The sequence below is a fragment of the Salvelinus fontinalis genome, chromosome 32 (assembly GCF_029448725.1).
Source record: "Salvelinus fontinalis isolate EN_2023a chromosome 32, ASM2944872v1, whole genome shotgun sequence".
NCBI lineage: Eukaryota > Metazoa > Chordata > Actinopteri > Salmoniformes > Salmonidae > Salvelinus > Salvelinus fontinalis.
This window is the reverse complement of record NC_074696.1, coordinates 30575169-30598839: the sequence shown is the minus strand read 5'-3', so window position 1 is coordinate 30598839 and position 23671 is coordinate 30575169. Positions and strand designations below refer to the sequence as shown.

At 41.9% G+C, this 23671-nt stretch overlaps 1 protein-coding gene across 1 annotated transcript; it reads left to right on the top strand.

The window, feature by feature from the left end:
• The first annotated feature begins 505 nt into the window (after positions 1-505).
• On the top strand, positions 506-22577 carry LOC129831069 (transmembrane protein 222-like). Its single transcript, XM_055894091.1, has 6 exons — positions 506-743; positions 2441-2525; positions 12374-12405; positions 13956-14052; positions 14235-14365; positions 15614-22577. Exons 1-6 carry the CDS (start codon positions 625-627, stop codon positions 15699-15701), a joined length of 552 nt encoding a protein of 183 aa, XP_055750066.1. The 5' UTR covers positions 506-624; the 3' UTR covers positions 15702-22577.
• The last annotated feature ends 1094 nt before the right edge of the window (positions 22578-23671 follow it).

Genomic DNA, 23671 nt, shown 5'->3' with positions numbered 1-23671 from the left:
TTCTCCAGCAGGTGGCGGGTTTTCGTTTTCTTTCGCTCACCGAGCAATTCGTTTTTGTATGGACGTCAATGTGTGTCGAATTTTGTTAGCAAACAGATATAATTATTTATTTGCTACGAGTGGCTTATTTGATCGAATAGAAGGTTCGTAATGATTAGGTTTTTATGAGTGTACTGATATAAGTAGGACACGTAACATCACAGCGACTTTGAGAAAAAACACTTTATATCGGAGGTGTGCCTGGGCATCACTAGTTCAAGCACAACGATAAAGTCATAAACCCCGTCTTTATACAATTTATCTTCTTAAAATGGGATTTTAAAACTAACCCTAACCACACTGCTAGTTTTATGCCTAACTTTAAATTAAAACCCAAAATATGCATTTTCAGGATTTTTTACGTTTTAAACTATGTTCATGTTGTGGCTGTGGTATTGTAACTAGTGCCTGTTGTTCACTCTCGTATCTGCTCTCTCATTGGCTAGAATGGTCCCACCTGATCTTGCCTCTTCCCGACTGTCTTCCATTTGTAAATTCATTTATTTTCATTGGTAGCGCGGCCACTAGAGTATCTGGTCAATATAATGGAGAATCTGTGATGAAGTTCATTTTTCACAGTTGGTGATGGCGGGTGTTGTCGAAATCGACACCATGAAGAATTACCACATAGCCTTTGAGAGAATAGACCCCGATACGAGCCGTTACCCCTACTGTATTGTGTGGACACCTATCCCCGTACTATCGTGAGTTCCCGGAGTAAACATGCATGTCTACTTTGTTTTGCGCGTGATCGTAATGGGGCGAGTTATTGGTGACAGCTCGGTAGCTAACGTTAGCGAACTGGCTAGCCATTTGCTAGCAGTCAGTTTATTAGCTGTCCTCAAGCCCAGTCGGTTAGAAATGCCGACAGGTTCAAAAAAAAAATGGTATAATTTAAAACGGTGACTTTCCTTTTTCGACGGACCCAGTCAGGGACAGTTGACAGCATAGCCCCGTGGCTAGTTAGCCTTTGCTGACATAGAAAGGCACACAGGCTAAATATGTTATATTAACGTTGGCTACAATATGATTAATCCAACCAGCTGGTTTTGTATCAAAGTGGCTTGATACAATCTATCCGTTTCAGCGAGGCAACTCGCTACATTTTATCAAAGCCACGAGCTGCTGTAGTAGTTCCAAGTTACGTCATCTTCACACACAGGTTGTAGGCTGCTATATCATTGGCATTTTGCACATTATAAGTTTTTATCAGGCTGCCAAAACAAAATCGGCTAATTGCAATGGTTTGGCTGTTTCAAAACATAAATGTGTTTTATGAAATCATCAGTTCTTTAGTGTACCTGTTAGCTATGATTTTGGTGTGGTGTTGTAAGGAGTGTGTTTTGGATCAACCAGGAGACTGATACTGAATGTGTACTTAATGGAACCCTATTCCCTTTATAGTGCACTAATTTTGACTCTGTTCAAAGTTAATACACTAAAGAGAATAGGGTGCCATACAGTCCTCACAACCTGCTTTTTGCCCAACAACCCACCCGCCCCACATAACATCTCACTGCTTAGTATTTAGGTCGGCATGACTGCACTGCACTCTCTCCAGGAATCCTGTGAGATTAATATTGGATCAGGTATTATCTAGGATGCCTCCTCTGTGCTGTGCCCTTCTTTCCTGCACCATTTCACTGTTGCAAAATGACATCTCTTGAATGCATAATATAAGGGTATCATTGGTGTAAACCATTCATATGAATATGCTCTAAGCGGCTGCCAGATTTATGAGCACTTCTATAGAAGAAAGAATGGAATGTGTCCAAATGGCTCCCTGTACAATATGTAGTGCACTATAAAGAAATAGGGTGCCATTTGGGACTTAATCGCAGTAACTAGATGCAGTTATGCCTCGATCAGACCGACAGCGTCATTGCATCAATGCTGCATAATAAATTCTGCAGTCAACATTTTTTCATTATGTAATAAAAAAAAAATTGGATATGTGTGCAACAAAAGTTCAACATTCACCTTTTGCTACTTTTTCTGTCAAGTCTACTCATACACTTTGATGCATACGTTGGTTAAATCCAACGAATGCACCACACAGAATGCACTGCTTCTGCAACGCAATACTGCAAGGTAAACGCAGCATTTCTTTGGAAATGAATGTACTTCTGGTGTACAAAAACGCAATGCTGCTGTTGGTCTGATCAAGGCGTGAGAGTTTGTGGACATACACTGCCCTATTTGTTCATTTGATCAGCTAGGCTTTATTCCACCTTGGAACTGGAGAAAACCTTTGCATTGAAAGTCATCCATAGTGAATACATTGTTGTGTAAATCCCAAAGAACTCAACAAATAGTAGTTTTATTTTTATTTATTTTATTGTGACAGTGTAAGGCAGGCTATTATTTTAATGTCTATTCAAATCATATTCTTATTTTTCAGATGGCTGCTTCCATTCATTGGGCACATGGGAATCTGCACCTCTTCTGGTATCATCCGGGACTTTGCTGGGCCCTACTTTGTCTCTGTGAGTACTTCTGTTCTTTCTCTCCTCTCTTCTTCGGTTCTTTCTTTCCTCCTCTCTTATTTTCTTTCTGTTCTTCCTCTCAAGCGGCTGAAGGAAATTGACACATAATTTGGTTGAAATCCTAATAGGCCTAGACACACTACACACACTGGCATAGATTTAGGGCCCATTTCCCAGAACCAGATTAAGCCTACTCCTGAAGATGAATCTTGGTCAGGGGGAAACCGCCGTCACTGTTCCAGAATGTTGAGCTTCGTCTGCAATACTTGTTTTACCCAGACGTCATAAGAGTTGGCAAACCAATTTGGGACAGGCGGCAAGTATACATTGGAAGAGCTGGCTTCAAACCACATTGAAATATCTCTCGGCTGCCTGTAGAGGGAGTGAACTATAGATTTATATACAGTGCATTCGGAAAGTATTCAGACCCCTTGACTTTTTCTGCATTTCGTTACGTTACAGCCTTAATCTAAAATTTATTAAATGTTTTTCCTTATCAATCTACACACAATACCCCATAAAGACAAAGCATATTAAAAATATTTGCAAATGTATTCAAAATAAAAGCAGATACCTTATTTACGTGAGTATTCAGACCTTTTGGTATGTGACTCGAAATTGAGCACAGGTGCTTCCTGTTTAGGGCTGTCCCCGACAACAACAAAAAAATCTTGATCAACCTGAAAGTCGTCTGTTCTTTCGACCAAACGTTAGAATTTTTTAAACATGTAATTTTCCATATATAGTCACACCATATGTGTTTTTAATAAAATCAACTAAACTCAGCAAAAAAAGAAGCGTCCTCTCACTTTCAACTGCGTTTATTTTCAGCAAGATTAACATGTGTAAATATTTGTATGAACATAACAAGATTTAACAACTGAGACATAAACTGAACAAGTTCCACAGACATGTGACTAACAGAAATGTAATAATGTGTCCCTGAACAAAGGAGGGGTCAAAATCAAAAGTAACAGTCAGTATCTAGTGTGGCCACCATCTGCATTAAGTACTGCAGTGCATCTCCTCCTCATGGAATGCACCAGATTTGCAAGTTCTTGCTGTGAGATGTTACCCCACTCTTCCACCAAGGCACCTGCAAGTTCCAGGACATTCCTGGGGGGGAATGGCCCTAGCCCTCATCCTCCAATCCAACAGGTCCCAGACGTGCTCAATGGGATTGAGATCCGGGCTCTTCGCTGGCCATGGCAGGACACTGACATCCTTGTCTTGCAGGAAATCATGCACAGAATGAGCAGTATGGCTGGTGGCATTGTCATGTCAGGATGAGCCTGCAGGAAGAGTAGGAGGAGGATGTCTTCCCTGTAACACACAGCGTTAAGATTGCCTGCAATGACAACAGGCTCGGTCCGATGATGCTGTGACACACCGCCCTAGACCATGACGGACCCTCCACCTCCAAATTGATCCCGCTCCAGAGTACAGGCCTCGGTGTAACGCTCATTCCTTCGACAATAAATGCAAATCCGACCTTCACCCCTGGTGAGACACAATTGCGACCCGTCAGTGAAGAGCACTTTCTGCAGTCCTGTCTGGTCCAGCGACGGTGGGTTTTTGCCCATAGGCAACGTTGTTGCCGATGATGTCTGGTGGGGACCTGCCTTACAACAGGCCTACAAGCCCTCAGTCCAGCCTCTCTCAGCCTATTGCGGACAGTCAGATCACTGATGGAGGGATTGTGCGTTCCTGGTGTAACTCGGGCAGTTGTTGTTGCCATCCTGTATCTGTCCCGCATGTGATGTTCGGATGTATCCATCCTGTGCAGGTGTTACGTGTGGTCTGTTACTGCGAGGACGATCAGCTGTACGTCCTGTCTCCCTGTAGTGCTGTCTTAGGCATCTCACAGTACGGACATTGCAATGTATTGCCCTGGCCACATCTGCAGTCCTCATGCCTCCTTGCAGCATGCCTAAGGCACGTTCACGCAGATGAGCAGGGACCCTGGGCATTTTTCTTTTGGGGTTTTTCAGAGTCAGTAGAAAGACCTCTTTAGTGTCCTAAGTTTTCTTAACTGTGACCTTAATTGCCTACCGTCTGTAAGCTGTTAGTGTCTTAACGACCGTTCCACAAGTGCACATTCATTAATTGTTTATGGTTCATTGAACAAGCATGGGAAACAGTGTTTAAAGTCTTTACATTAAGATCTGTGAAGGTATTTGGATTTTTATGAATTATCTTTGAAAGACAGGGTCCTGAAAAAGGAAGTTTCTTTTTTTGCTGAGTTTATATGCATTGAGCTTGTCTTATGCTTAAGGTTTGATGAAATATGACAAATGCCTCAAGAGGGCACCAGAGATCTAGATAACCAGAAGAAAAAACCTTAACCTGACCCAACTTTTCTCCTCTTGCTCTTGCTGGCTTAAGCAGATTCTGTCATTACTCTCCTGAAGTTGCTGGTTATAGGCTACACGAGGAGTCGGCAACATTTCTCATGTGGAATGCCAATTTATCTTACCATTTCTATCGATCTGCTTGCCAGTTATGCTTTTCATATGCATATTTGGGAAACTGTTTCATTCATTCATTCATTTAATTTATATTATCTTCATATCTCAGTCATTGTCATGTGCTTAATCAGAATTCTATCTAAATCTTAACCTAAAAAGTAACTTCTATTGCTATTGCCAACTATTCAAAAAATAGCATACATAAAGCCAACAAATAACAACGTTGTATCCCGCAGGAAGAAAATATCAGGCTAAAAATAAATATCCTATTAATCACATTGGCTACACATGACCTGTCTGCAATGAACTTGAAACATTTTATTAACTTGGGTCAGTCTGAAGCTTGCACTAGCAAACTTGCAACATTGTATAAAATATTCTTGGCCATCAGAGTTTCCCGTGCCAGTGAGCTCGGTACAGACACAGCTGTAGGCTATTTGCGCAAGGGATAAGAAGCAGTGCTTGACCTGGGCAGGAGCTCACTAGAGCTGAGTACCGGAACCTCAAATTTTCTGACATTTTTCCCTTTCACGCTGAGTGGTTATCAAAAGGGAGAGAGCTGTAAAGATTTTTCAAATTCATTGAGGAATTATTGTTATTCTCAATGGATGTAAAAACCGACTTTGTTAGGTTGCTGTTTGAGGTGAACAAAACATTACTTTGAGAAGCTCCACAGTTCATTAGTGGTGATGCGTTAAGCTAATCAGAAATACTATCAGATCCCCGAATGGGCACATTTTAAATGCCTACATTTGCATGCAGGCAAGGTAGCCTATAGGCCTACTTCTATGCATGTTCGTCCTTACTCAACATTGACAGGAGCGCTCCAAACAAAAGACTGACTGAATTGACAACTCTTAAATGGAATGAAATAAACCAAAACTTGTTTCTCACAAGTGTAGCATAGGTTGTGCGCTCTGCAAACAATTAACGTTCGTTTTTCAAGAAACAAGCCTGAAACCCTGTATAAAGACTGACATCTAGTGGAAGCCATAGGAACTGCAATCTGGGGGGACTTTTGATATATAGACCCATAGACTTCCGTTGGAACGGCCTGTGACCTCCACACAAAATAAATTCCGGATGGATTTTCCTCAGGTTTTCGCCTGCCATATCAGTTCTGTTATACTCAGACATTATTTTAATAGTTTTAGAAACTTCAAGGTGTTTTCTATCTAATTCTACCAATTATATGTATATCCTAGCCTCTGGGCCTGAGTAACAGGCGGTTTACTTTGGGCACTTCAGTCAGGCAGAAATTCAGTGTACTGCCCCCTAGCTCGAAGAAGTTAAAAGTTAATTTGTGTAATTTCTTTCCTTCTTAATGCGTTTGAGCCAATCAGTTGTGTTGTGACGAGGTAGGGGTGGTATACAGAAGATAGCCCTATTTGGTAAAAGACCAAGTCCATATTATGGCAAGAACAGCTCAAATAAGCAAAGAGAAACGGCAGTCCATCATTCTTTTAGATATGAAGGTCATCAAATGGAAAATTAAGGACTTTGAAAGTTTCTTCAAGTGCGGTCAGAAAAACCATCAAGCGCTATGATGAAACTGGCTCTCATGAGGACCGCCACAGGAATGGAAGACCCAGAGTTACCTCTGCTGCAGAGGATAAATTCATTATAGCTACCAGCCTCAGAAATTGCAGCCCAAATAAATGCTTCACAGAGTTCAAGTAACAGACAAATCTCAACATCTACTGTTCAAAGGAGACTGTGATTTTCATTATTAAAAAAATAAAATTAAATCACCTTTATTTAACCAGGTAGGCTAGAGAACAAGCTCTGATTTACAACTGAGACCTGGCCAAGATAAAGCAAAGCAGTGCGACACAAACAACAACACAGAGTTACACATGGAATGAATCAGACCCTCGTGTTCGAATTGCTGCAAATAAACCACTACTAAAAGACACCAATAAGAAGAAGAGACTACCTTGGGCCAAGAAACCCGAGCAATGAACATCAGACCGGTTAGATCTAGATTCTAGATCTGTCCTTTGGTCTGGAGTTCAAATGGGGGATTTTTGGTTCCAACCGCTGTGTCTTTGTGAGATGCGGTGTGGGTGAATGGATGATCTCCGCATATGTATTTCCCACTGTAAAGTGTTATGGTGTGGAGGGTGCTTTGTTGGTGACACTGTCTGTGATTTATTTATATTTCAAGGCACACTTAACCAGCAAGGCTACCACAGCAGTCTGCAGCGATACGTTCATCCCATCTGGTTTGTGTTTAGTGGGACTATCATTTGTTTTTCAGCAGGACAATGACCTAACACACCTGCAGGCTGTGTAAGGGCTATTTGACCAAGAAGGAGAGTGATGGAGTCGGACAGCAGTGTGAAGGAAAAGCAGCCAGCAAGTGCTCAGCATATGTGGGAACTCCTTCAAGACTGTTGGAAAAGCATTCCAGGTGAAGCTGGTTGAGAGAATGCCAAGAGTATGCAAAGCTGTCAGCAACACAAAGGGTGGCTATTTGAAGAATCTCAAATCTCAAATATTTTAATTTGTTTACCACTTTTTTTGGTTACTCCTTGATTCCATTTGTTCTCATAGTTTTGATGTCTTCACTATTATTATACAATGTAGAAAATTGTAAAAATCAACAAAACCCCTTGAATGAGTAGGTGTTCTAAAACTTGTGAGTGAGTGTATGTACAGTTGAAGTCGGAAGTTTACATACACTTTAGCCAAATGCATTTAAACTCAGTTTTTCACAATTCCTGACATTTAATCATTGTAAAAATTCCCTGTCTTAGGTCAGTTAGGATCATCACTTTTATTTTAAAAATGTGAAATGTCAAAATAATAGGAGAGAGAATGCTTCATTTCAGCTTTTATTTCTTTCATCACATTCCCAGTGGTTCAGAAGTTTACATACACTCAATTAGTATTTGGTAGCATTGCCTTTAAATTGTTTAACTTGGGTCAAACGTTTTGGGTAGCCTTCCACAAGCCTCCCACAATAAGTTGGGTGAATTTTGAATCATTCTTCCTGACAGAGCTGGTGTAACTGAGTCAGGTTTGTAGGCCTCCTTGCTCGCACTCGCCCTTTCAGTTCTGCCCAGAAATGTTCTATAGGATTGAGGTCAGGGCTTTGTGATGGCCATGCCAATACCTTGACTTTGTTGTCCTTAAGCCACAACATGATGCTGCCACCCCCGTGCTTCACGGTTGGGATGTTGTTCTTCAGTTTGCAAGCCTCCCCCTTTTCCTCCAAACATAATGATGGTCATTATGGCCAAATAGCTCAATTTTTGTTTCATCAGACCAGGGGACATTTCTCCAAAAAGTACTATCTTTGTCCCCATGTGCAGTTGCAAACCATAGTCTGGCTTTTTTATGGCGATTTTACTGTGGATATAGATACTTTAGTACCTGTTTCCTCCAGCATCTTCACAAGGTTCTTTGCTGTTGTTCTGGGATTGATTTGCACTTTTCGCACCAAAGTACGTTCATCTCTAGGCGACAGAACGCGTCTCCTTCCTGAGCGGTATGACAGCTGCGTGGTCCCATGGTGTTTATACTTGCGGTCTTGGCTGATTTTCTTTTGATTTTCCCATGATGACAAGCAAAGAGGCACTGATTTTGAAGGTAGGCCTTTGAAATACATCCACAGGTATACCTCCAATTGACTCAAATTATGTCAATTAGCCTATCAGAAGCTTCTAAAGCCATGCCATCATTTTCTGGAATTTATCAAGCTGTTTAAAGGCACAGTCAACTTAGTGTATGTAAACTTCTGACCCACTGGAATTGTGATACAGTGAAATAATCTCTGTAAACAATTGTGGGAAAAATTAATTGTCATGCACAAAATAGATGTCCTAACCGACTTGCCAAAACTATAGTTTGTTAAAAAGAAATTTGGTGTGGTTGAAAAACTAGTTTTAATGACTCCAACCTAAGTGTATGTAAACTTCCAACTTCAACTGTATGTTTGTGTGTATAATATATGTACACTACCGGTCAAAAGTTTGGGGTCACTAAGAAATGTCCTTGTTTTGAAAGAAAGGCAACTTTTTTTGTCCATTATAAAATAACATCACATTGATCAGAAATACAGTGTAGACATTGTTAATGTTGTAAATGACTATTGTAGCTGGAAACAGCAGATTTTTAATGGAATATCTACAGAGGCATACAGAGGCCCCTTATCAGCAACCATCACTCCTGTGTTCCAATGGCACGTTGTGTTAGCTAATCCGAGGTTATCATTTTAAAAGGCTAATTGATCATTAGAAAACCCTTTTGCAATTATGTTAGCACAGATGAAAAGTGTTGTGGTGATTTAAAGAAGCAATAAAACTGTCCTTCTTTAGACTAGTTGAGTATCTGGAGCATCAGCATTTGTGGGTTCGATTACAGGCTCAAAATGGCCAGAAACAAAGGACTTTCTTCTGAAACTCGTCAGTCTATTCTTGTTTTGAGAATGAAGGCTTTTCCATGCGAGAAATTACCAAGAAACTGAAGGTCTCGTACAACGCTGTGTACTACTCCCTTCACAGGACAGCGCAAACTGGCTTTAACCAGAATAGAAAGAGGAGTGGGAGGCCCCGGTGCACGACTGAGCAATTGTGGAAAGGGCCTTGGTCAGGGAGGTGACCAAGAACCTGATGGTCACTCTGACAGCTCCTGAGTTCCTCTGTGGAGATTGGAGAACCTTCCAGAAGGGCAACCATCTCTGCAGCACTCCAGCAATCAGGCCTTTATGGTAGAGTGGCCAGACGGAAGCAACTCCTCAGTAAAAGCAAATGACTACCCGCTTGGAGTTTGCCAAAAGGCACCTAAAGGACTCTCAAACCATTAGAAACAAGATTCACTGGTCTGATGAAACCAAGATTGAACTCTGGCCTGAATGCCAGGTGTAACTTCTGGAGGTAACCTGGCACCATCCCTACGGTGAAGCATGGTCGTATTGTATTGGTCACATACACGTGGTTAGCAGATGTTATTGTGAGTATAGTGAAATGCTTGTGTATAGTGAAATTCTTGTGTATAGTGAAATGCTTGTGGTGGCAGCATCATGCTGAAGGGATGTTTGTCAGTGGCAGGGACTGGAAGACTAGTCAGGATCAAAGGAAAGATGAATGGCGCAAAGTACAGAGAGATCCTTGATGAAAACCTGCTCGGGACCTCAGACTGGGGCGAAGGATCACTTTCCAACAGGACAATAACTCTAAGCACACAACCAAGACAACGCAGAAGTGGCTTCGGGACAAGTCTCAATGTCCTTGAGTGGCCTAGCCAGAGCCCGGATTTGAACGCGATCAAACATCTCTGGAGACGTGAAAATAGCTGTGCTGCGACGCTCCCCATCCAACATGACAGAGCTTTAGAGGATCTGAGGAAAGTAATGGGAGATACTCCCCAAATCAAAGTTTATTTGTCACGTGCGCTTGAATACAACAGGTGTAGACCTTACAGTGAAATGCTTACTAACCAATAGTGCAAAAAAAGGTATTAGGTGAACAATAGGTAGGTATAGAAATAAAACAACAGTAAAAAGACAGGCTATAACAGTAGCGAGGCTACATACAGACACCGGTTAGTCAGGCTGATTGAGGTAGTATGTACATGTAGATATGGTTAAAGCGACTATGCATATATGATGAACAGAGAGTAGCAGTAGCGTAAAAGAGGGGGTGGTGGGTGGCGGGACACAATGCAGATAGCCCGGTTAGCCAATGTGTGGGAGCACTGGTTGGTCGGCCCAATTGAGGTAGTATGTACATGAATGTATAGTTAAAGTGACTATGCATATATGATAAACAGAGAGTAGCAGCAGTGTAAAAAGAGGGGGGGAGCACACAATGCAAATAGTCTGGGTAGCCATTTGATTACCTATTCAGGAGTCTTATGGCTTGGGGGTAAAAACTGTTGAGAAGCCTTTTTGTCCTAGACTTGGCACTCTGGTGCCAAATGCAGGTGTGCCAAGCTTGTAGCGTCATACCCAATTAGACTTGAGGCTGTAATCGCTGCCAAAGGTTCTTCAACAAAGTACTGAGTAAAGGGGAATAGGTTTCAAGAGAAGTTGTGTGCGTTTGCTCACAATTACATTGTCCTTCCTGGCAGAACATGTCAGGGACATAGAAGTCCCCTCAGGGATCAATAGAGTTCAATTTGTTCTGTTAACTCACTGACGCTCCCCTACATGCACACTGCTACAAGCACACTTGTTGGCCCCAAAAAGAGAATCCATTATTTGTGATTGCTAAATTGAAAAAAAGTTTATATACCAATTGGATTACCCTGGTGTGTACAGGGAGAATAACTAGACCACCCCTCCCCCACCACTTTCTCCACCATGAGTATAATGTTTGTTCTAGCTCAGGGATGGGCAACTGGGGTCGCGGCCCCCCTTAGTAGGTCCGCTGATCAATTTCAATTTTTTTCAGGGGGAACTCAATCGGGGTCTCAACTTACTGTTAGAATAGTGGAATACTATAGTTTTTCTCTTGCTATGCTAGCCACTGACAGTCACTCAATTTGCGCATGTCAGCTAAACCTTTTTTTTCTTCTAGCCAGCTATCTAAACTTGTAGTAATCAGGCTCGAATTACCGACCGGGTGGCCCCATTGATTCACTTATGTCCCCCAAAAGGCTAGGGCTGGCTCTGACTGCATGTGTGGGTATGGATGTTGGTATGCAGACCCTCGAGCCACTGCGGTCCCTCGTGATGAGTTCCAGTGGAGGCTGCTGAGGGGAGGATGGCTGGAATGGAGTGAATGGTATCAAACACATGAAAATCATTTTTGGGTCCATTCACTCCATTCTAGCCTCCGCTGATGAGTTTGGATTTTGTGTGGCCCCCAACCCCTGTTGTAGCTAGACGTTGACTTTCTCTTTGTGGCGTTTGGAAGATCCCAGCTATAAGCTTTGTAACTGTTCACTAGTTTTAATGGCCTCAGTGGGAATTCCATGATCTGACGTACCTCTGCCCCCTGTCCATGTTTTGTATTCCACACCCAGCCAGCCTGGTTGGCAGAGTCATAATAAAATAGGTTTATAAATACAGAGAACCTGTATGTAATTCTGTTTTTAACACTCAAGGGTGTTTCATGGTTATATAAATAAATTAGGACAGTAAGTGAAACTGCCCCAGGGGACAACAAGTGGGGTATACTCACGCACGCACGCACACACATACACACACAAACACCACTGCTATTACCTCTTGGGTGGTCTTTATCTGCTTCCTGTATCACTTCAACGCCTTATATGGTTTGTTGATATCTGCTGATTTTATGAAAATTCATATACCCCAGAAAGTGCACTTTAGGATGATTTAACATTTGTTTTTGCATCATTCACTAGGCTTGATATAATGAACACATGACCATTTATATTGCATATTGTTTTCTTTTTGTTTTATTGCAGGAAGACAACATGGCCTTTGGGAGACCAACAAAGTAAGTGAATGGAATGTTCAGGGGAGGTGCTATTCTTATCTTGATGACTGAAATGTTTGTCCTCTTCATGGTCAAATCAGTAGAGGGATATGAAACCCTCAGCATCTTTTCTCAACATACAGTGGGGTCCCAAATTATTGACACCCTTGATAAAGATGAGCAATAATGACTGTATAAAATAAATCAATTTCTGGGTATAGTATGCAACAAAAAAAGTGAACTTCTATTTTATACTAATGCAATTAGAATAATCCTGAATGAATCGTGAATTATGATCAGTGAGAAAGTTACAGATGGTAAAAGATATCACTAAGACATGCTAACCTTCCCTGTTATTGTAATGGTGAGAGGTTAGCATGTCTTGGGGGTTTGATGTTTGAACCTCAAACTTTCTCACTAATCATTGCTCATGATTCTTTCAGGATTATCCGTAATCATGGTAGCATCCATGTTTAATGTTGAAGTGTTTAGCAATATTCTTATTTACAATAAAAGTGACTCCAAAATGACACAATACATTATTTACCATTAATTTCTATTTGGCACAGAATCTGAAACACAACCAAAACAAACTGCAAATGCGTCCAACAAGTTTGTAGTCACGCTTGATGTAGTCATTGCATGTAAGGAATATGGGACCGAAATACTAAACCTTCGACTACTTTATTTACATGAATCTCCTTTTTTGTGTTTTTGTTACTTGTTAAACGAAATTGATTTCTCAGAGCAAATGTATTAATATAAAATATAATTTCCCAATTTTTTTGTGGTTGCATACAATATACAGAGCGTCCGAAACATTAGGAACACGTTCCTAATAATGAGTTGCACTTCCCCTTTTTGCCCTCAGAACAGCTTCAATTCGTTGGGACATGGACTCTACAAGGTGTCAAAAGTGTTCCACAGGGATGCTGGCCCATGTTGACTCCAATGCTTCCCACAATTTTGTAAAGTTTGCTGGATTTCCTTTGGGTGGGGGACTTTTCTTGATACACACAGGAAACTGTTGTGCGTGGAAAAACTCAGCAGCGTTGCATTTCTGGCACATAATACCCTGGTTAAAGGCACTTAAATCTTTTGTCTTGTAAATCCACCCTTTGAATGGCACACATACACAATCCATGTCTAAAGGCTTAAAAATCTTTCTTTAACCTGTCTCCTCCCCTTCATCTACACTGATTGAAGTGGATTTAGCAAGAGACATCAAAAAGGGAACATAGCTTTCACCTGGATTCATCTGGTCACTCTGTGTCATGGAAAGAGCTGGTGTTCCTAATGTTTTGTACACTGAGTATAGCTCAGTATTTGAATTAGTTATTTCATACAGTCATTATTGCTAATCTTTATCAAGGGTGTCAATAATTTCGGACCCCACCACATCTTGAATTAAAGCACTTGTGGATTGTTTAATTACAATTCTGAGAGAGAATTTTGGTGCAGAGCAGTTAACTTGGACCCAGATCTATTTGTGCTGTATACCCAACTCAGATCTAGGACCAGGCAACAGACCAGTAGCTTTAGTTTCTGATACAAGATCTATGTATTTGAAGGTACTGGATGCTGGACGTAGCCAAGGTGTATGCTAGTGGCTCCAACGCCTGGGACACAGCAGTGCATGACGCCTCAGAAGAGTACAAAAACAGAATGGTAAGGAATTGGGTGTAAGGTTGCAACTGGAAGGTTGTCGGTTTGAAACCAAATTCTGGTGGTGTTCTAGGTATCGTAGATGCCATCTTCTGCCGTTATGCATTTGAGGAAAGTACTTAACCCCTAAACTGTTCCAGGGGTGCCGCACCGTACTAACGTTGATTTTACTTCTCTCTCCCCAGCACAACCTCTGCTGTGACAACTGTCACTCCCATGTGGCCATGGCTCTGAACCTGATGCGCTATGAGAACAAGACCTCGTGGAACATGATCAACCTCTGTCTGCTCTCCCTAGTCCACGGAAAACACGTCAGGTACTGAGATACTGACTGTTTCTGTCTTTGTCTGCTCTCCCTCTGCTACAGCAAACACTTCAGGTACTGACATACTGCTGCAGAAATGGTTCAAGTCAAAAGAATCTCCTGCATTTGCATTGTTCAGATTTACCACAGTGTGACAGAACTTTTGTAGAGCCAGAACTGTATCTTACTTATGCTCCACAAAGCCATGCGAGGTAGGGCTAGATATTGAGGATGTGTAATCTCTGGGTCCCATGGGCTGATGGTTATGATGTCACTGAATTTTCTCTGAATACAGGGAATCCTGAGGGACAGAGGGCCTCCTGATGATTTTGTGAAGATATTAGGCTTGAGTCTGATGGACGAGTAGTATGTTGTGGTTGAAGGAATGTGACAGCTCGTTCCCATGCCCCCTCCTGTGAGAGTGGTAGTGGCCAGGAGTCTTCCCACTAGCATACTACCTAGATACAGTTCCTATTTCTGCAACTTTTAATAGCCTGTGATTAACCATGAGTGATTTGTTGTTACAATTAATTGAATCTATTTACTACATTGGAGTTTATCCAGGATAATAATTCTCAAAACTCTGCTATAAACAAGTGATGCTTCATATCTTGTATAATATCTATGAGTCTAATTTAACTGCTTTTATCTGCATCTTATTAAAATGTGTATTTTTCTTAGAACTCGATTGACAATTATGTTTAGACCTGTTTTAATGATGGCTCTTTTTGAAACAGGATTATAGATTTCAGATCATCTCATTAAGTGTGTTGGATTATTTGGATACTTCCTACGGTTGCCATGGTAACCTCTGTGGCACCCTGGACACAACTCTGGACTGCAGATGGGAATGAAATGAATGATGTTCTGGAATGCTGCAGAGTTCATTTGTGTTCTAGAAGGTGAACCCATACCATGTATTCATGCAAACTGAGTGGTATGCATGCTACTATGCACTAAGCTCCTGGCCTGGCTGGAGTTTAGCGGTTGCCGTGACGACCGCCTGAGCCTCGGCGTAATTGATTACGTGCATGCGATCTCAAGCATATGCTGTCACGACAACAGGGGAAGTTATGTGAAGAATCAGATTTTGACTCAGTCACTCCTCAGACCTCAGATATGATGACTTACGTCTTGTGTTGTTGTTGTTCCAGAAAGCCAATGTCTCTCTCGCTCTCTCCCTCCCTCTTGCTCTGCTCCTCGTCTGTATCGCCCACTCTCTTTGCCCTCCCCTCTGTCTTTCTGTCTCCCTATTTCCAGCTGTGCAGGGTTCTTGAAGACCTGGCTTCCCTTCCTCATGTTGCTGGGTATTATCCTGACTGTGGCTCTGACCATTAACCTGCGGTGACCAGCCAACCAGGTGGGAGGACACAGCTTACAGGGTGGGAAGGGGGAGGGACTCCTTGCAGGAGGGGGATGAGGGAGATGGGGGTTGAGTGAGGTGAGAGCACACACGGGGAGGAGGGACCCCCTGCAGGTTGGAACTTGAGGTGGGAGGTGTCACTCTACACCTACTCTAACCTGCTTGTGAGGACAGAGAGGAAACAAAGACATGGAACTGTGACATCCCAGCAACAAACAAACCAATGAGAGAAGGGCAATAACATCCTCCTCTCGACTAAACACAAAGCCTGCTTGTTTCTAGGACCAGGCAACCTGGCTTTCAATGGTGGCGGATGGCAATTTAGTTTTTTGTTTATTTTGGCATTGATGTTAATTGTTCTTGATGGACGGTAGCTTACTTATAAATGTTTTAATCCCCCTCCACACACATCCCAACCCCATGCAGTTTTCAAATGTTTTGATTTTCAATTAAGTCCTACTATGGGGGGTATAGACCTTCATAATTTCTAGGTAATGGATGATGTTGCAGGTTCTGTAGACTAGAGGAATGATGGTAGTGGTGAAGGGGGCAGAGGTTGTTCTTTCTTTCAGGGGTAGTAGTCTTGTCTCCCACAGCGACAGCAGCATCCGTCTCTTTCTCTCTCTGCCATGCTGAAACGAACACCCACCATCCATCTAATGACATGGGACTGATGATGACTCAGTGCTTCCCATACTCCATCTTGATGTTTGGAACAGAAAACATGACATTTCCCTTTTAATGCCTTTCAAGGAATGTGCTATTGCGTTGGCATTTTATACTTGGATTGATACAGTTCCTATTTCTGCAACTTTTAATAGCCTGTGATTCACCATGAGTGATTTGTTGTTACAATTAATTGAATATATTTACTACATTGGAGTTTATCCAGGATAATAATTCTCAAAACTCTGCTATAAACAAGTGATGCTTCATATCTTGTATAATATCTGAGTCTAATTTAACTGCTTTTATCTGCATCTTATTAAAATATTTCAATTTTTCTTAACTCGATTGACAATTATGTTTAGACCTGTTTTAATGATGGCTCTTTTTGAAACAGGATTATAGATTTCAGATAATCTCATTAAGTGTGTTGGATTATTTGGATACTTCCTACGGTTGCCATGGTAACCTCTGTGGCACCCTGGACTCATAACTCTGGACTGCAGATGGGAATGAAATGCATGATGTTCTGGAATGCTGCAGAGTTCATTTGTGTTCTAGAATGTGAGCGTGCCAAATGTAGAGCTTCCTGGTCCCTACAGGAGAGGGATCACCGCTTTCTGATCTGTTCCACACGCAAACTTTAACCCCAATGTGCCCCAGAAGAAAGAAGTACCTCTGAAACCTGGCTCTGCCTGGGTTGACAAATTGAAAGTAATTCATATAGTTGGTGCATGGAAGAACACGGGTCTTCCTGGATAACATGTATGTGCATGAAAGGCTCAATTTATATCAAACTACATTTTTAGACCGTACCATCTATATTGATTTTGTATGTAGCAGCCTACTTTCAAACACTGGCTAATCCTAGATCAGGGGTTCCCAAACTTGGTCCCGGGGCCTCCCCTGGATGCACGTTTTGGTTTTTGCCCTAGCACTAAACGGATGATTCAAATAACCAATCATCAAGCGTTGATTATTTGAATCAGCTGTGTAGTTCTAGGGCAAAGACCAAAACGTGCACCCATGGGGGGCCTCTGCACCGCGTTTGGGAAACCCTGTCCTAGACGATGATTGGCACACAAAATCTAATGACATGGCTTTCTTCTGCGGTGGCAGGTTCAAATCCCCTCATTGTTTGAGTGAAAGCGCTGAGCCTTGAGCCTTTTCTCTTTATCTGTGGAGCTGCCAGAAGCAGCAGGTAGCCTGCTGGCTCCTCCAGGTTTACACACCCATACCCTTGTCACACTACAGAGCTGTCTTTGGCTTAATATCCTGTGGTCTCCTCCTGTGCCAGAGAAAGTTTCACTCCTGTCTCAAATGAGATTAGGACATAGTGAAATGCCAATGCATCTCTACGCAGCCCTTTTCACATTCCTGCTTCTTTCTCTCTAGTTGGACTTTATTATTTGAAATTCCAGTAAATGTGATATATGTCGATCTACTACTGCAATAACCCCAAATTGTATGTAAACCCCCCCCCCCCAAAAAAAACAATGTTTAGATTTGTATAGGAAGTCTATAAAGATCCTCCTTTGCTTTCCATTACATTCACAGTCAAGGCAGTTTTACACTACTTCTGTACCTGTTGGTGATTTTATGCGAGATGCCAATTCTTTCCAGGGTATTTACATTCCTTTGGTGTGCTTATGGCGTCTTTCTCATCTTTCTTCTTCCTTTCATGTTCATGTGTGAATATTAGACCAAGTGCTATTGTCTTAGGTTTGATTATTTTACATTTACATTTAAGTCATTATAATCTCAAATATCCTGTTTAATTCTCTGTTTTAATTTATATTGTAAATTAACTATCCTCCTTAATTCCCTTCATTTTCTACATGCAATGCCATATGATACAATATCAAAACTCATCACTGTTCTGCAATGAAGCAATTTTGTGCCTGAATGCATGAATGCGTGTGTGTCAAGACGCGTGTGGGCGTGTACATGCATGACGGCCGGTTGTGCATGTCCTGGCTGCGTGTTCTATGTCTTTGTGGACATAACTATTTACTTGAATCCTGTGGCTTTTTGGGGAATTGACGATAACTGCATATGATATATTTATTACCCAAATTGTTATCTAAAATGATGTAAGTTGATAAGGTTATAGTACGTAATAAACTAGACTGTAATGAACCTTTTTAAATGATCCATAGTTGACCCAAGTTTCCCAGTCTTGATATTAGTTGTGTCTACACTCTTAGACAAAAGGGTTCCAAAAGGATGCTTCAGCTGTCCCCGTAGGAGAACCCTTTTTGGTTTGGCGTAGAACGCTCTGTGGAAAAGGTTCTACATGGAACCCAAAGGGGTTTTACTTGGAACCAAATAGACCTGGAACCAAAAAGGATTCTTCAAAGAGTTCTCCTATGGACATCAGGTCAATCTTGAGGGAATCTTATTTGAGTCCGATAAGGATGTTCATATGATAGGCTCTCTGCAAGGTATTGTATAGTTTACCTATCCAACTGACAATCTCTTAGGAAAAAATATAAATGATCAGAACCAAGACTTAAAAATAACTGATATTGGCACAAGATGGAGGGTATGTTGGATCATAACAAGGTTACAGTTAACTAAAATTAACGTATGCATAGAATTTATTATACAAGAGACAACATTCACAAATTCTAAAGCAGAATGGCAAGAATCATGTCTGAAGTGTAAAACTAATAATTACTCAATCCATGCCTTCTGGGAATGCTATAAAGTCAGAAAGTTATAGGCGGAGTGAAAGTTGGCTGTCAGAAGTATTACAGTGTAAATGTACTTTTAATCCATCTGTCTGTATATTTTAAGACATGGTATACTGTATGAGGGTGCAGTGAGATACCCAATGGGTTGGACCATACATTTCTCGCCAATCATCTTTAAAAAAAATATACTTAAAGACTGGAAATCGACCAATACTCCGTAATTTACGCAATGGAAAGTTCAAATGCTTTATCTAAATGTTGAAAGTGCGTGGGCTACAGAGAGAAACAAAATGGTGCCGTTTGAGGCCGTGTGGCATAAAGGGATGTGGGCGCTGGAGATGGGGGTGTGTGCTAGTGGGTCTGGGCAGGTGTGATGTAATTGATGTTTGTATGATGTTTTGTATGTGTAAATTGTTTTTAAAAATTAAGTTCTCCAGTGGGGACAGCCGAAGAACCCTTTTAGGTTCTACAGTAGCTCTTTTTTTCAAAGAGTGTAGGAAATGCCATGTAATAGAAAGGTAGATTAAAATTAACAGCAGAAGGATTGCATCTCCTTTCTGACATCATTGATGACTGATATTGTCGTTGAGTGATGAGCATCACCTGAGATGCAGGAGAATAGCTCTGCTCAGTGTTAACAAACCGACTGGGGCTTGAAAACAGTGCTTAAGTAACAAAAGTGGTCCCTGTTTTTTGTGTACTGTCATCAAATTGTGTACTATGTCATCCATTTTGTATCATAAACTATAAAGAGTATTCAGACCGCTTTCTTTTTTCTACATTTTGTTACGTTACAGCCTTATTCTGAAATAGATTAAATAGTTTTTCTCCCCTCATCAATCTACACACAATACCCCATAATGACAAAGCATGCACTGTATACAAAAGTATGTGGACACCCCTTCAAATTTGTGGATTTGGCTATTTCAGCCACACCCATTGCTGACAGGTGTATAAAATTGAGCACACAGCCATACAATATCCATAGACAAACATTGGCGGTAGAATGGCCTTACTGAAGAACTCAGTGGCGGCCTCCCGAGTGGCGCAGCCATCTAAGGAACTGCGTCTCAGTGTTGCGGCGACAACTACAGCCTGGGGTTCGATCCCTAGCAACTCCTTGTGGCTGGCCGGGTGCCTGCAGGCTGACTTCGGTCGTCAGTTGAATGGTGTTTCCTCCGACACATTGGTGCAGCTGGCTTCCGGGTTAAGCGAGCGAGTGTTAACAAGCGGGGCTTGGCGAGTCATGTTTCAGAGGACGCATGACTCAACCATCGCCTCTCCCGAGCCTGTTGGGTAGTTACAGCGATAAGAAAAATAAAAAAAGAGCTCAGTGTCTTTCAACTTGGCATAGTCATAGAATGCCACCTTGCCAAATAGTCAGTTCGTCAAAATTATGCCCTGCTAGAGCTGCACCGGTAAACTGTAAGTTCTGTCATTGTGAAGTGAAAACATCTAGGAGCAACAATGGCTCAGCCATAAAGTCGTAGGCCACACAAGCTCACAGAACGTGACCGCCGGGTGCTGAAGTGCGTAGCCTGTAAAAATTGTCTGTCCTTGGTTGCAACACTCACTACCGAGTTCCAAACATCCTCTGGAAGCAACGTCAGCCATGCACAAGAACTGTTTGCCGGGAGCTTCAAGAATTGTGTTCCCAGAGCCGAGCAGCCACACACAAGCCTAAGATCACCATGCGCAATGCCAAGCTTCGGCTGGAGTGGTGAAAATCTTGCCGCCATTGAACTCTGGAGCAGTGGAAACGCGTTCTCTGGAGTGATGAATCACGCTTCACCATCTGGCAGTCCGACAGACGAATCTGGGTTTGGCGGATGCCAGGAGAATGCTACCTGCCCGAATGCATAGTGCCAGCTGTAAAGTTTGGTGGAGGAGGAATAATGGTCTGGGGCTCTTTTTAAATGACATGTAACTGGTTCGGGATAGGCTCCTTAGTTCCAGTGAAGGGAAATCTTATTGATACAACCTACAATGACATTCTAGACGATTCTGTGCTTTCAACTTTGTGGCAACAGTTTGGGGAAGGCCCTTTCCTATTTCAGCATGACAATGCCCCCTCTGCACAAAGCGAGGTCCATACAGAAATATTTTTTTGAGCCTGGTGTGTAAGAACTTGACTGGCGTGCACAGAGCTCTGACCTCAACCCCATCAAACATCTTTGGGATGAATTGGAACGACGACTGCGAGCTAGGCCTAATCGCCCAACATCAGTGCCCGACCTCACTAATGCTCCCAAAGGGGGGACCAACTCCATATTAATTCCCATGATTTTGGAATGAGATGTTCGACAAGCAGGTGTCCACATACTTTTGGTCATGTATGTATGTCCTGCAACAACAAAAAATGTAACATATGATATGAAATGGAGGAGGAGAAATAATCCAATTTAACTATATGTTACCTATTTGTTCTGTTTAAGATCCTAGCGTGAGCCTTTATTTTCAAATTATTTATTTTACCCCAGTTTCTCCCCAATTGGTAGTTACAGTCTTGTCTCATCGCTGCAACTCCCATACAGACTTGGGAGAGGTGAAGGTCGAGAACCGTGCGTCCTCCGAAACACAACCCAACCAAGCCGCACTGCTTCTTGACACAATGCCCACTTAACTCGGAAGCCAGCCGCACCAATGTGTCGGAGGAAACACCGTACACCTGGCAACTGTCAGCATGCACTGCACCCGGCCCGCCACAGGAGTCGCTAGTGAACGAAGGGACAAGGACATCCCTGCCGGCCAAACCCTCCCCTAACCCAGGCGACACTAAGCCAATTGTGCGCTGCCCCATGGGTCTCCCGGTTGCGGCCGGCTGTGAAAGAGCCTGGACCCGAACCCAGAATCTCTAGTGGCACAGCTAGCACTGTGATGCAGTGCCTTAGACCACTGCGCCACTCGGGAGGCCCAGGGTGAATCTTTAAGTGGAATTGATTTAGTCCTGATAGGTGGGCAATTTGAGAATGAGAATTTAGAGGCAAGATTGGATGTAAATTGGGGCCTTGATTCCATTCTGAAGCCTTACTCCTTTCCTCTAATGGAAAACAGAGAAGAAAGCATGTTTTTTTTTTTTATGTGCAATGGAACCACTCCTATTTAAACTTGTACCAGAGTTCACCGGTTTGTTCAAGAATCTGTTCTAGAATCAGTAAGACTTCAGAGTGTAGATGAATCGATACTAGATGCTCTTTCCTCCGGTTGTAACTAGGTGCTGGGTTGTGGAATGTGGACACCTGTGGTTTCACACATTCAGTCTGCTAACAAAAGACAGTTGGGATGCTATTATGACTGAGGGCCAATAATCATATAAAGTCATACAAATCCTAACACCAATACACTTCTTTTGTTCTTTAAATCCCTTGAAATGTCACTATGCTGCCTAAGATTAGGAGTTCTGTTTTCCCATGAAAGAATATGCAAGGGACTGAGTGAACTATGAATGTATTTAAATGCCATGTAACTATGATACCAATAAAGACGTTTATTTATTGTAGACTATTTGTTTGTGAAGCATTTCTGAAGAAATAGTGCATACTACTATTTCTAGATCATATCACATGACTTATGCCTACTCATACAGCATAGGCTTATTAATTACTACATGCACTCAACATTATAGTTAAACTAATTTGTGTCATGGAGAAAAGGCAAATTGAAAAAAATCAACGCTCAATTTCAAGTGAATTTCACACCTGATCCAACCACTCGTAGCGTCTTTCAGAGTTGACACTTGGCTATCAAAAGGACAACCTCGGATTCAATTGCCATTTGTCATCATCCTGCAAACATCCTCTCTATGCTCTTTCCCTCTTTTTCTGTAGAGAGCATTGGGGGAGGAAGGGTGGGCAGACATCAGAGGCTCCGCTTCCCCTCTCTCTAAAAAGCATTGTTGATCTAATATCACCTAGAGTGAGAGAGGAAGGCGCGTCTACCTCACACCATTGTATCGGCATTTTCTGTAGCTCAGCTTTTGATCTGCAAATGCTCGAAGGTGCTTCCGTCTTTATTGATTTAGATACAATAACTTTTCTCTTGTGGAACATGAAAAAGTTCTACGCATAGCCTGTGTTCTTCATTGTTATAACATTGTCAATGACTTTGGCGGGTATTCAGATGTATTCAACTTGATGGCTTAAAATATAAAATTAATTAAGAACTTTCCATTTCACATCTTGCTGATGTGGACCCCATGAGTGTTTATTCAGTGCCCCAATAGTTATAATCAAGTGTCATTCCACAAGGATCTGGGAATGTGCCAGTTCTTAATCATCTTGGAGTTTAGGCCTATAATTCTGCATTTTGCGCTTCTCGTTATTATTACATATTGGTAGAATCTTAAGCCTAGAGTACCTGTCTATCTAATAGCGTGAAGATAATGACTTATTTCATAATTATTCGGTAATCGCCTATTAATAGGGTCGTATGAGATATATCCTAACAAACTAATCATTTGAAGGCATAGGTTGCAAACATTGATCCATGTTTAAAATCTAAGAAGACACTGTACCAACTTCTACACTTGTTAAGGTTTTTGTCAAATTCAATAGTTGCATTTCTCTTTCCCGCCCGATGTAGACATAGCCTGCA

What these genes read in the sequence shown, in the direction of transcription:
- LOC129831069 (XM_055894091.1), top strand. Translation starts at nt 625, where the DNA reads ATGGCGGGTGTTGTCGAAATCGACACCATGAAGAATTACCACATAGCC. An exon ending in GCCTTTGGGAGACCAACAAA is followed by an intron (nt 12,406 to 13,955) that starts GTAAGTGAATGG and finishes ATGTATTTGAAG; the next exon opens with GTACTGGATGCTGGACGTAG. An exon ending in AAGAGTACAAAAACAGAATG is followed by an intron (nt 14,053 to 14,234) that starts GTAAGGAATTGG and finishes CTCTCTCCCCAG; the next exon opens with CACAACCTCTGCTGTGACAA.